The 13,981-nt window shown below is 41.8% G+C and overlaps 1 protein-coding gene across 1 annotated transcript in view; it reads left to right on the top strand.

The window, feature by feature from the left end:
- The window catches only part of LOC122924436 (solute carrier family 2, facilitated glucose transporter member 9-like), a 41,515-nt gene extending 27,781 nt beyond the window's left edge, over positions 1–13,734 (top strand). Inside the window, exon 12 of the mRNA XM_044275532.1 lies at positions 12,346–13,734. Coding sequence (XP_044131467.1) covers positions 12,346–12,546 — 201 coding nt within the window. The 3' untranslated portion in view covers positions 12,547–13,734. The remainder of the gene's footprint in view (positions 1–12,345) is intronic.
- Positions 13,735–13,981: the final 247 nt, after the last annotated feature.

Raw genomic sequence — 13,981 nt, 5'->3', positions numbered from 1 at the left:
CGCCATTATGGGTATGCAAACATATTTATGATTCTTTATGTGTTTTTTGGCCTAGTTGTTTACTTGTGCAGCCATATTGTATTCTTGTTCTAGTAATAGAAGTTTTATATTGCATTATTATATGTATGTTGGCTACTGACTCCCAACCTATCCGGACTGTGTATATACAGTCAGGTCTATAAATATTGGGACATCAACACAATTCTAACATTTTTGGCTCTATACACCACCACAATGGATTTGAAATGAAACGAACAAGATGTGCTTTAACTGCAGACTGTCAGCTTTAATTTGAGGGTATTTACATCCAAATCAGGTGAACTGTCTAGGAATTACAACAATTTGCATATGTGCCTCCCACTTGTTGAGGGACCAAAAGTAATGGGACAGAATAATTATCATAAATCAAACTTTCACTTTTTAATACTTGGTTGGAAATCCTTTGCAGTCAATTACAGCCTGAAGTCTGGAACGCATGGATTCAGGTCAGGTGATTGACTTGGCCATTGCATAACATTCCACTTCTTTCCCTTAAAAGACTCTTTGGTTGCTTTTGCAGTATGCTTTGGGTCATTGTCCATCTGCACTGTGAAGTGCCGTCCAATGAGTTCTGAAGCATTTGGCTGAACATGAGCAGATAATATCGCCCAAAACACTTCAGAATTCATCCTGCTGCTTTTGTCAGCAGTCAGATCATCAATAAATACAAGAGAACCAGTTCCATTGGCAGCCATACATGCCCACGCCATGATACTACCACCACCATGCTTCACTGATGAGGTGGCATGCTTAGGATCATGAGCAGTTTCTTTCCTTCTCCATACACTTCTCTTCCCATCACTCTGGTACAAGTTGATCTTGGTCTCATCTGTCCATAGGATGTTGTTCCAGAACTGTGAAGGCTTTTTTAGATGTCGTTTGGCAAACTCTTATCTGACCTTTCTGTTTTTGAGGCTCCCCAATGGTTTACATCTTGTGGTGAACCCTCTGTATTTACTCTGGTGAAGTCTTCTCTTGATTGTTGACTTTGACACACTTACACCTGCCTCCTGGAGAGTGTTCTTGATCTGGCCAACTGTTGTGAAGGGTGTTTTCTTCACCAGGGAAAGAATTCTTCGGTCATCCACCACAGTTGTTTTCCGTCATCTTCCGGGTCTTTTGGTGTTGCTGAGCTCACCGATGCGTTCCTTCTTTTTAAGAAAGTTCCAAACTGTTGTTTTGGCTACGCCTAATGTTTTTGCTATCTCTCTGATGGGTTTGTTTTGTTTTTTTCAGCCTATTGATGGCTTGCTTCACTGATAGTGACAGCTCTTTGGGTCTCATCTTGAGAGTTGACAGCAACAGATTACAAATGCAAATATCACACTTGAAATGAGCTCTGGACCTTTTATCTGCTCATTGTAATTGGGATAATGAGGGAATAACACACACCTGGCCATGGAACAGCTGAGAAGCCAATTGTCCCATTACTTTTGGTTCCTTAACAAGTGGGAGGCAGAGATGCAAACTGTTGTCATTCCTACACCGTTCACCTGATTTGGATGTAAATACCCTCAAATTAAGGCTACTTTCACACTAGCGTTCGGGGCTCCGCTTGTGAGTTCCGTTTGAAGGCTCTCACAAGCGGCCCCGAACGGATCCGTCCAGCTCTAATGCATTCTGAGTGGACGCGGATCCGCTCAGAATGCATCAGTCTGGCACCGTTTGTCCTCCGCTCCACTCAGCAGGCGGACACCTGAACGCTGCTTGCAGCGTTCGGGTGTCCGACTGGCTGTGCGGAGGCAAACGGATCCGTCCAGACTTACAATGTAAGTCAATGGGGACGGATCTGTTTGAAGTTGACACAATATGGCTCAATTTTCAAACGGATCCGTCCCCCATTGACTTTCAATGTAAAGTCAAAACGGATCCGTTTGCATCCATGCATTTTTTTTTTTCATGGTAATGCAAACGGATCCGTTCTGAACGGATCTAAGCGTTTGCATTATAGGTGCGGATCCGCTCCGAACGCAAGTGTGAAAGTAGCCTAAAGCTGACAGTCTGCAGTTAAAGCACATCTTATTCGTTTCATTTCAAATCCATTGTGGTGGGGTATAGAGCCTAAAATGTTAGAATTGTGTCGATGTCCCAATATTTATGGACCTGACTGTATATGGTTATATAACAGTATAGACTATTGTCTTTTATCAATGACACTTTACTCCATATTTATTACACTTATACAGATGGATTTCTTGGAGTTATTTGTCTATTATACATAATTGGTAACTGCTTGAGTAACAATCGACCTTTATTAGTTGGGATATTCATTGACATATTTGATAAGATATACCTGTACAAATATACTGGCCTAGTTAATTTACCCTGTACATATTATTCAATAAATTATATATTTTTTAATTGTTGAGTATTTCCTAGTTTATGGAGTTATCGGCATTCTGTTATAAGTTGAAGTCTAGTTAAAGAGGTTTTGCCACTTCAGCAAAAAGCATTTACTGTGCTGAGAAAGTTTCCATGGTTACGACCACCCTGCAATCCAGCAGCATGGCTGTGCTTGTACACTATAGAAAATAGTACCAGCCAACATGAGCTACCACGTTCCCGGCCACCAAACAGGCTGGCATTTTTTCTTATAGTGTGCAAGCACGAGCACCACTGATGGATTGCAGACTGGTCTGTAACCATGGAAACGAGCCGTGTATAATGTGATAGAAAAATGAATCCAGCCAGCAATAGAAGCAATATGGATAAGAACAATACATTATAAGTGGCTTGTATTAACTTTCTCTACATGATAAATGCCATTTACTGAAGTGAGACAGCCCTTTAAGACCACCCCCGGTCAACTATCAATGATTGAGAGCTTTTGTGCACACGAATGTATTTTAAGTTTGCATTTTTTACGGATCAAATGCGGACCCATAAATTTCTATGGGGCCGCGAAAAAATGGATAGCATACATTTATCATGTAGAGAAAGTTACTACAAGGCACTTACTAATGTATTGTCCTTGTCCATATTGCCTCCTTTGCTGGCTTGGCTCATTTTACACATCACTGCTCATTTCCATAGTTACAACCACCCTGCAGTCCATCAGTGGTGGTTATGCCAGCCTGTTTGGTGGCCAGGACCATGGGAGCTCACGTAAGCTGGTACTTTTTTTTTTTTTATAGTGTACAAGCACTGCCATGCTGCTGGACTGCAGGGTGGTTGTAACCATGGAAACTTTCTCTGCATTATAAATGCTTTTTGCTAAAGTGGCAAAATCCCTTTAAGGCTAGACCCTTTATATACACTGAACAAAAATATAAACGCAACACTTTCGGTTTCGCTCCCATTTTGCATGAGCTGAACTCAAAGATCTGAAACATTTTCTACATACACAAAATACCCATTATCTCAAATATTGTTCACAAAACTGTCTAAATCTGTGTTAGCGAGCACTTCTCCTTTGCCGAGATAATCCATCCCACCTCACAGGTGTGGCATATCAAGGTGCTGATTAGACAGCAAGAATATTTCACAGGTGTGAACTGGGATGTTTTCAGCTTCCAGTAATTGTGTACAGATCCTTGCAATATGGGGCTGTGCATTATCATGCTGCAACATGAGGTGATGGTCGTGGATGAATGGCACAACAATAGGCCTCAGGATCTCGTCACGGTATCTCTGTGCATTCAACATGCCATCAATAAAATGCACCTGTGTTCATTGCCCCTAACATACGCCTGCCCATGCCATAACCCCACCGCCACCATGGGCTACTCGATCCGCAACATTGATGTCAGCAAACCGCTCACACACAGGACGCCACACACGCTGTCTGCCATCTGCCCTGAACAGTGAAAACCGGGACTCATCCGTGAACAGCACACCTCTCCAACGTGCCAGATGCCATCGAATGTGAGCATTTTCCCACTCAAGTCAGTTACGACACCGAACTGCAGTCAGGTCCAGACCCCGGGGAGGACGACGAGCATGCAGATGAGCTTCCCTGAGACTGTTTTTGACAGTTTGTGCAGAAATTCTTTGGTTATGCAAACCGATTGTTTCTGCAGCTGTCCGGGTGGCTGGTCTCAGACGATCATGGAGGTGAACATGCTGGATGTGGAGGTCTTGGGCTGGTGTGGTTACACGTGGTCTGAGGTTGTGAGGCCGGTTGGATGTACTGCCAAATTCTCTGAAACTGAAAAATAGGGTGCAGTGGCTCCACCTCTCGTACCAGCTGGATTTGGTGCACAACCCTTGCGACCTACCCCTGGTCGCAGAAAGAAAAAAATGGAAATGTATCAAGTGGTAGGGGGCACTCAACTATGAACAGTGTTATATCAGGTATTTATTTATTGAGGATAATAGTGGAGGGATCCACTTCAATGGATGGCTAAAAACAACATATAGACAATATAGTATTGAAAAACATTAAAACATTACATCACACTGAATGGCGCCGCGCCAAAAAAAACAAAAATAAAAGCATAAAAATATCACTGGATGCTCCTGATATTGAGATGGGTGTATTGGAGCCCAATCGTTGGAGCTCAAGGGCTCTTGTATGGAACAGATAAGTCCATATGGGTCCACAATGCTGTGAACAATAAGAACTCCAGATGGTTTGGGTGTCCAAGTAAAACAACAATCTCTTGTGTGAGATACTGATGGCGGAAACAGTTAATGCAGCATGCTTCCTAACTACCGTTGCTCTGCTTGAGGGGCATATGCTATGGTAGGTATACAGTACTGAAAGAGGACATGAGCATAAGTACATACAGACGTGGACAAAATTGTTGGTACCCTTTGGTCAATGAAAGAAAAAGTCACAATGGTCACAGAAATAACTTTAATCTGACAAAAGTAATAATAAATTAAAATTCTATAAATGTTAACCAATGAAAGTCAGACATTGTTTTTCAACCATGCTTCAACAGAATTATGTAAAAAAATAAACTCATGAAACAGGCATGGACAAAAATGATGGTACCCCTAACTTAATATTTTGTTGCGCAACCTTTTGAGGCAATCACTGCAATCAAACGCTTCCTGTAACTGTCAATGAGACATCTGCACCTCTCAGCAGGTATTTTGGCCCACTCCTCATGAGCAAACTGCTCCAGTTGTGTCCGGTTTGAAGGGTGCCTTTTCCAGACTGCATGTTTCAGCTCCTTCCAAAGATGCTCAATAGGATTGAGGTCAGGGCTCATAGAAGGCCACTTTAGAATAGTCCAATTTTTTCCTCTTAGCCATTCTTGGGTGTTTTTAGCGGTGTGTTTTGGGTCATTGTCCTGTTGCAAGACCCATGACCTGCGACTGAGACCAAGCTTTCTGACACTGGCTAGTACATTTCTCTCTAGAATTCCTTGATAGTCTTGAGATTTCATTGTACCCTGCACAGATTCAAGACACCCTGTGCCAGACGCAGCAAAGCAGCCCCAGAACATAACAGAGCCTCCTCCATGTTTCACAGTAGGGACAGTGTTCTTTTCTTGATATGCTTCATTTTTTCGTCTGTGAACATACAGCTGATGTGCCTTGGCAAAAACTTCGATTTTTGTCTCATCTGTCCACAGGACATTCTCCCAGAAGCTTTGTGGCTTGTCAACATGTAGTTTGGCATATTCCAGTCTTGCTTTTTTATGATTCGTTTTCAACAATGGTGTCCTCCTTGGTCGTCTCCCATGTAGTCCACTTTGGCTCAAACAACGACGGATGGTGCGATCTGACACTGATGTTCCTTGAGCATGAAGTTCACCTTGAATCTCTTTAGAAGTCTTTCTAGGCTCTTTTGTTACCATTCGGATTATCCGTCTCTTAGATTTGTCATCAATTTTCCTCCTGCGGCCACGTCCAGGGAGGTTGGCTACAGTCCCATGGATCTTAAACTTATGAATAATATGTGCAACTGTACTCACAGGAACATCTAGTTGCTTGGAGATGGTCTTATAGCCTTTACCTTTAACATGCTTGTCTATAATTTTCTTTCTGATCTCTTGAGACAGCTCTTTCCTTTGCTTCCTCTGGTCCATGTCGAGTGTGGTACACACCATATCACCAAACAACACAGTGATTACCTGGAGCCATATATATAGGCCCAATGGCTGATTACAAGGTTGTAGACACCTGTGATGCTAATTAGTGGACACACCTTGAATTAACATGTCCCTTTGGTCACATTATGTTCTGTGTTTTCTAGGGGTACCATCATTTTTGTCCATGCCTGTTTCATGAGTTTATTTTTTTACATAATTCTGTTGAAGCATGGTTGAAAAACAATGTCTGACTTTCATTGGTTAACATTTATAGAATTTTAATTTATTATTACTTTTGTCAGATTAAAGTTATTTCTGTGACCATTGTGACTTTTTCTTTCATTGACCAAAGGGTACCAACAATTTTGTCCACGTCTGTACATATTAGATGCTTTGTGCCATGAGTACTTTACCCCTCCAGAAGGCGTTTAATCCGATTGTAGTTCACTTGGATGATCCGGTCTGCATGCGGTCAGAGGCCAAGTGTATCAAGGACCGTCTTGTTCCAAGTGATCCCTGGTCATGTGATCTGAGGATGTCCATGTGATCGGAGTGGAGAGTTAGGAGGCTGGATTAGCTGAGATAGTTTCGCTAGTTGGGCGCGCACCCGTTGAACTAGACCTAAAGTAGAGCTGGTAATTGTAGTACTTGTAGCCACAAATGTATCATGTGGGATCCCTTGGATGCTGCTTAAAACCAAACGTGTTTTGCGGTCTGAACTTGCTCCTTTAATGTTTTTCAATACTACATTGTATATATGTTGTTTTTAGCCATCCATTGAAGTGGATCCCTCCACTATTATCCTCAATAAATACCTGATATAACACTGTTCATACGACTCTTGTCCATCGGGTGCCAGCTAGTTGAGTTCCCCCTACCACTTGATACATTTCCAAATTCTCTGAAACGCCTTTGGAGACGGCTTATGATAGAGAAATGAACATTCATTGCACGGGCAACAGCTCTGGTAGACATTCCTGCAGTCAGCATGTCAATTGCATGCTCCCTCAAACATTGCGACATCTGTGGTATTGTGCTGTGTGATCAAAATGCACATTTCAGAGTGGACTTTTATTGTGGGCAGTCTAAGGCACACCTGTGAAATATTCATGCTGACGAATCAGCACCTTGATATGCCACACCTGTGAGGTGGGATGGATTATCTCGGCAAAGGAGAAGTGCTCACTAACATAGGTTTAGACAGATTTGTGAACAATATTTGAGAGTAATGGGTCTTTTGTGTATGTAGAAAATGTTTCGGATCTTTGAGTTAGGCTCATGCAAAATGGGAGCAAAACCGAAAGTGTTGCGTTTATATTTTTGTTCAGTGTATATAGTAATATTTTGAGGTATTATCGGTAATCTTGGAAAATGGAACTGACCAGCAATCAGAATCAGAACAAGTCAGTTCTCTTTCACTAGTCTTCTTTGTGGCAGCCAGGTCGCATCCCCAAGCAGTACAGTGTCCTTGTCATCATCAGCTGTTTCTTCTCCTGCTTAGACTCCTCCTCCTCCTTGTCCTCTGCTCCATAGTGAGGCATCCATAATGGAATGTGTGACCCTGAGAAAACTATTCGCGACCAGCAGTTAGGTTGTGTGCAAGCTTAACTCTGTTCGCTGCCATATCACTTGGTGGATTCCAATGCCTTTAAAGATCTGATGGTATGCATGCAGCCTCTCTCTCGAAAATACCTAGCAGCCATTATTTAAAAAAAAAAAGCCATCCCTGCCATGTACTGTCACGTGACTTGCAGAAGGTCCTGCCTATGTCCAAGGGACTAGCCTCAGATTTCAGCAACTCTTATGTGGCTAGGAACTCCCTCCTGGACTTGCAGCAACAGAACAATCTTTCTCTAAACCAACTGATCCACAACATTCCAACTCACTGGAATTCCATATTTCCTATGCTGGAGCATCTGTATGAGCAGTGTAAAGTGGTGAATGATTTCTTCATGCACCAGACAGCTACAGAAATGAGCATGTGTTTTTTTGAGGACAGGCAGTGACAGCTCATCAGAGGCACATATCGCTTACTTAGGTCCTGTGGCAAAGTGCATGGTAGAGGTGTGGAGGGGGTGTGTATCTCACCCAGTTTTCCAGTTGGGTGAGAAAACAGAAATCCAGAGATGTTTTACTTCATTATAAGGCATAGCTTGCTGGAGGTGGATTGTTTAAGTTATGTGGGCAGGATTTCTTTGGACTGGGAGACAGATGTGTAGTGGGAGTCTCTCAGTCCAGACCCCTAGTCCACTACAGGTTCCGTGGCCCCAGGTGAGGCCAGCTGTGGTTAATCACTGAGGGATAAAGCAGATATGCCTAGAGAGCAGACCTGTGTGATTAAAGGCTTGAAGCTTAGTGAAGCCGGATCTATCCTTTGGTGTGAACAGTGACTTAGAGGTGAGATAGCGGCCTATGCAGGCTCGGACTGGCCCACAGGGGTACAGGGGAATCCCCCGGTGGGCCCCTGAGCAAAGTGGTCCCCTAGTCTCCCACCCCCTGCACAAGTGGCATATAACACATTAGACTTACTGCACTACATACATATATTCAATGTACAGCACCTCAACCAGCCGATGTTCATATAAAAAACGTGTTAGATTATTTATTATATTTGAATGTATCCGTATGGTGGGCCCCCAAAATAAATTTTACTGGTGGGCCCCAGGTACCCCAGTCCGACACTGGGCCTATGTGTTAGTTAGAGCCCAGACGGGCAGGTGTTTATTTTATAATTATGCTTTGTAGTTCTGGTGCTGAAACCTCACCCAGTGATGTTACAGTCATGGCCGTAAATGTTGGCACCCCTGACATTTTTCAAGAAAATGAAGTATTTCTCGTAGAAAAGTATTGCAGTAACACATGTTTTTCTATACACATGCTTATTCCCTTTGTGTGTATTGGAACAAAACCAAAAAAGGAGGAAAAAAAGCAAATTGGACATAATGTCACACCAAACTCCAAAAATGGGCTGGACAAAATTATTGGCACCCTTAACTTTATATTATTTGGTTGCACACCCTTTGGAAAAAATAACTGAAATCAGTCGCTTCCAATAACCATCAATAAGCTTCTGGCACCTCTCAACCGGAATTTTGGACCACTCTTCCTTAGCAAACTGCTCCAGGTCTCTCTTATTTCCCAACAGCAATTTTAAGATCTCTCCACAGGTGTTCAATGGGATTTAGATCTGGCCACTTCAGAACTCTCCAGCGCTTTGTTGACATCCATTTCTCGGTGCTTTTTGGATATGTTTGGGGTCATTGTCCTGCTGGAAGACCCAAGATCTCAGACGCAAACCCAGCTTTCTGACACTGGGCTCTACAGTGCGACCCAAAATCCGTTGGTAATCCTCAGATTTCATGATGCCTTGCACACATTTAAGGCACTCAGTGCCAGAGGCAGCAAAACAACCCCAAAACATCAATGAACCTCGAGCATATTTCACTGTAGGTACTGTGTTCTTTTCTTTGCAGGCCTCATTCCTTTTTTGGTAAACAGTAGAATGATGTGCTTTACCAAAAAAGTCTATCTTGGTCTCAACTGTCCACAAGACATTTTCCCAGAAGGATTTTGGCTTACTAAAGTTCATTTTTGCAAAATGTAGTCTTGCTTTTTTATGTCTCTGTGTCAGCAGTGGGGTCCTCCTGTCTCCTGCCATAGCGTTTCATTTCATTTAAATGTTGACGGATAGTTCGCGCTGACACAGGACAGCTGCAGGACAGCTTGAATATCTTTGGAACTTGTTTGGGGCTGCTTATCCACCATCCGGACTATCCTGCGTTGACACCTTTCATCCATTTTTCTCTTCCGTCCACGTCCAGGGAGATTAGCTACAGTGCCCTGGGTTGCAAACTTCTTGATAATGTTGCACACTGTGGATAAAGGCAAGTCTAGATCTCTGGAGATGGACTTGTAACCTTGAGATTGTTGATATTTTTCCACAATTTTGGTTCTCAAGTCCTCAGACAATTCTCTTCTCCTCTTTCTGTTGTCCATGATTAGTGTGTCGCACACAGACACACAATGCAAAGACTAAGTGAACTTCTCTCCTTTTTATCTGCTTTCATGTGTGATTTTTATATTGCCCACACCTGTTACTTGCCCCAGGTGAGTTTGAAGGAGCATCACATGCTTGAAACAATCTTATTTATCCACAATTTTGAAAGGGTACCAATAATTTAGTCCAGCCCATTTTTGGAGTTTGGTGTGACATTATGTCCAATTAGCTTTTTTTCCTCCATTTTTTGGTTTTGTTTCAATACACACAAAGGGAATAAACATGTGTATAGCAAAACATGTGTTACTGCAATACTTTTCTGTGAGAAATACTTCATTTTCAGGGGTACCAACATTTACGGCCATGACTGTATAACTGGAAAGATCATCTCTACTGCTAAAGTGACACAATAAAGCACCATTTGGACTTTGGAACGCCCTGTTGGTTGAGAAGTTTGTCATTACCGACCACCCTATGAGAGAGCGATCCCTTACAGCCCCTTGAAGAGTCCACCGGATTTGTCAGTAGGGACAACTACAGCATTAATTATGTCAGAGCAAACGTTCACGTTAATGAAACAAGGGATAGAGAAAGAAGAACAGTTAACAGATTTTGCTGTCCAGACAAAGTGCCATAGAGGAGGAAGTGGAGGAGGATGAGAATGAGGAGCTACCACTGGAGGAAGAGCAGAAGGAGGAGTGCAGTTGTGCAGGAGGACGAGGCTGATGAAGATGGGCATCACCGTACCTCAGTGGTTAGAGTGTGCCTTCCTAATGCTAGGGTCAAATCTGAACAAGGATAACATCTGCATGGAGTTTGAGTGTTCTCGCTGAGTTTGCTTGTTTTCCTCTGGTACTCTGGTTTCCTGTCACACTCTAAAGACATACTGATAGGGAATTTAGATTTCGAGCTCCATTGGAGACAGCAAGCAATCTTAATGTCTATAAAACGTTGGCCATGATGACCAGTTATCGCAGTTGGGCTGTTCACAGGGCTGCAGATATAAATGCAAAATTTATAAGTTTTACTGAATCTTTTCCCACAAAAATATATATCAATCCGCTCAGCTTCTCCAGGTATAACATAGTTATTTCAAATTGCCTTGCATTTTTTGGTGACAGGTCCTCTTTAAGTCACATGTTTGTGTTATATGACTTTGTATGCCATGGTACACCATGCAAAAAAGTTTGCAAACCCCTGATGTAGAAAGTAAACGTGCTTGTACAGTAACTACAGATGTAGCAGGGTTAACACACAAACTCTTAACTCAAATTTCTTAACTCATCGCGTTATCTTGAAACAAACGCCATTGAAAAGCAATTGAAGGTGTTTGCTTAATGCAGGGATGGCCAACCTGCGGCTCTCCAGATGTTGCAAAACTACAACTCCCAGCATGCAAAGACTGCCTACAGCTATCAGCCTACAGCAGGGCATTGTGGGAATTGTAGTTTTACAACCGCTGGAGAGCCGCAGGTTGGCCAGCCCTGGCTTAATGCATTTAGTTTAGATAACACATCTCATAAAACACATGTGTTAACTCTACTACATCTGTACATATTCCTAAAAGTGGGATTCTTCAGATTTCACAGTTATTATTATTATTACAGATATGCCTACTTACAGATTAAACAGTTCATAGAATACAATGAGAGCACTGCATTCTATGGACTTACATCAATGATTTCCGACACGACCGACAAGCGTTTTTGAATATTTTCTTGGCTGGTCAATCACTCACAGCATATACTTGGGGAGGATAATTGTGTGGCATGTGTATTGTTTGTGTTCAAATCTGTGCAATTATCTGTCTGTGTAAATGGGTCTTTAGACCTAACAATGAATTTTTACAATTATTTCTAGAAGATAACGTTATGTATCAATGAATGTCAGGCATCAGTCGTTCAGTCATTTGAAATTATCGTATTGGCAATCACTATAACCATTATCTGTTTGTGTAAATGGGCCTTAAAGGGGTTCAACTAATGCTTATCCCTTACCCACAGGATAGGGAATAAGTGTATGTAAGACCCCCAGCAATCACAAGATCAGTGGTCTGCAAGTGCTGGAATGAATGGAGTGGCGTACATGAATGAGCACCACCGATCCATTCTCATGGGGCATTTTGGCGACACTTGTGGATCCTTGTTCTTGTGACTGCTGGGGGTCCAGCTTTCTGACTCTCAGTAGAATAGGATAGGGAATAAGTGTTATTAGTGCCACAAATCCTTTAACAGACAACTCATCTTACTGATCATTGTTTTCTAGTGAATATTAAACATTTATCTAACGTTCTCCATATTATTATTTTTTATTGATATCTTCCAGGAGACATTACAACATTTCTGCTTCCTTCTCTTCCTACTGGTTATCATTGTCTCCGGAACCGTTATATACTTTTTTCTCCCTGAGACTAAGGGGAAAAGCATAGCAGAAATCTCTCAGGAATTCAATAAGCTGAACTTTCGGAAGAAACACATGGAAGCAAAAACTTCAGCCTCTGATGGTGTACTGTGCAGCAGACTATAGGCACCGAGACACTAGGAAAAACATGTCCTAGGCATCATACAAAATGCCAATACAGGGATACGAGAGTGACTAGATAGAATATGAGGCAGGGATCGAGGATACAAGTGAAGGAAGGTGAAAACTGAGGACAGACTTTAGAGAGTAAGGGATGACCTCAGGTGGACAGCATCGATGGTGATCCAATTCATCTTGTAAGTTCAAGTTTAGAAAGATGCCGTTTATAAGGTGGTAATATATCTGCATACTATATTGTACAGCAACATATCTAATAGCACTATATTTGTTGTTGTTGTCAGATGAAGGCTACAGTAAATGAACTACACCACGTCATAATTTTCAAGCAGATAATTAATGTACAGTATTATGTAGTAATGTATATATAATTTATTACTGAATGTAATAATTCAAAGTAGCATGTAGTAGAACGCTACTTCTCAGCAGGAGCATAGATATAGGGAATGCAGATGTAGCAGTTGCACTCAGGTCCTAATGCTTGACGGGGAGAAAGGTCCTTCTACATGTAAGAAAATTAGTATTACAAATGGCCCATGGTTAGTGATAAACCCTGTTACAAATTGGGTATGTGCAAAAGTTGTAACTCTCCTCATCAATAAATGTACCGGTAGTTGCTATAAGCCTAAATTTGGAAGTTGAAGAATCACGCAGAAATATAAGGGGGAATTTATCATAGGCCAGTGTTCTATGTTTGTATATCCTCTGTGCTACCATATGACGTACCTAATTTATGAAGAGGCACAAAATTTACAAACCTTTTACCCTGTCAGATTATCAGGAACAAGCGTTTATCCAATTCCACACACAACCAGTGGCCAGGTGTCGAACTGTTAGTAGCCAAGTTTTTTTTTAAATCCTGCAGTAGTTTTTTTCACTGTAGTCATAGTGTAGCTTTTTTATGTACTACTACAAGTACAGTATAAGTGATTGTACTCAAATTTTGGGGTACACATCATTTACTACAAGGGTTAGTATGTTTAAAAACGCTAGCACTTTTAGCAAATGGTGGACTACTCAAAGTGCTGGACTGGATTCCAGAACAATGTTTCATGTACTTATAAGACTGCAGAAAAATGTACCAGGTAATTGGAGATATAATGTTTACTGTAAATGTGCATAACAATGTATTGATAAAAGGAAAAGTAAAAATAAATAAATATATATATACACATATCTATGTGTATCATTTATTATACCACAGATGCCCCAGATGGTACTCTTCATCTATTCAACGACTTACTGAAATAATTGGATATCTATTGATTTATTCAGAAATTTCATAGATGATGACTGAGTGCACAAGTTTACCACAACATTATGGGTGAAGGATCTTTTAAGCCACCCCGCCCCTCCTCAGCAGTCATGGCATTGGAGCGTGAGCGCAGAGGGTCCCCCTGGTCAGACCTTTGTGAGGATGGGC

The sequence above is a fragment of the Bufo gargarizans genome, chromosome 1, assembly GCF_014858855.1.
Source record: "Bufo gargarizans isolate SCDJY-AF-19 chromosome 1, ASM1485885v1, whole genome shotgun sequence".
NCBI lineage: Eukaryota > Metazoa > Chordata > Amphibia > Anura > Bufonidae > Bufo > Bufo gargarizans.
Note: the sequence above shows the minus strand (reverse complement) of the source record. Positions and strands in the feature narration are given on the sequence as shown.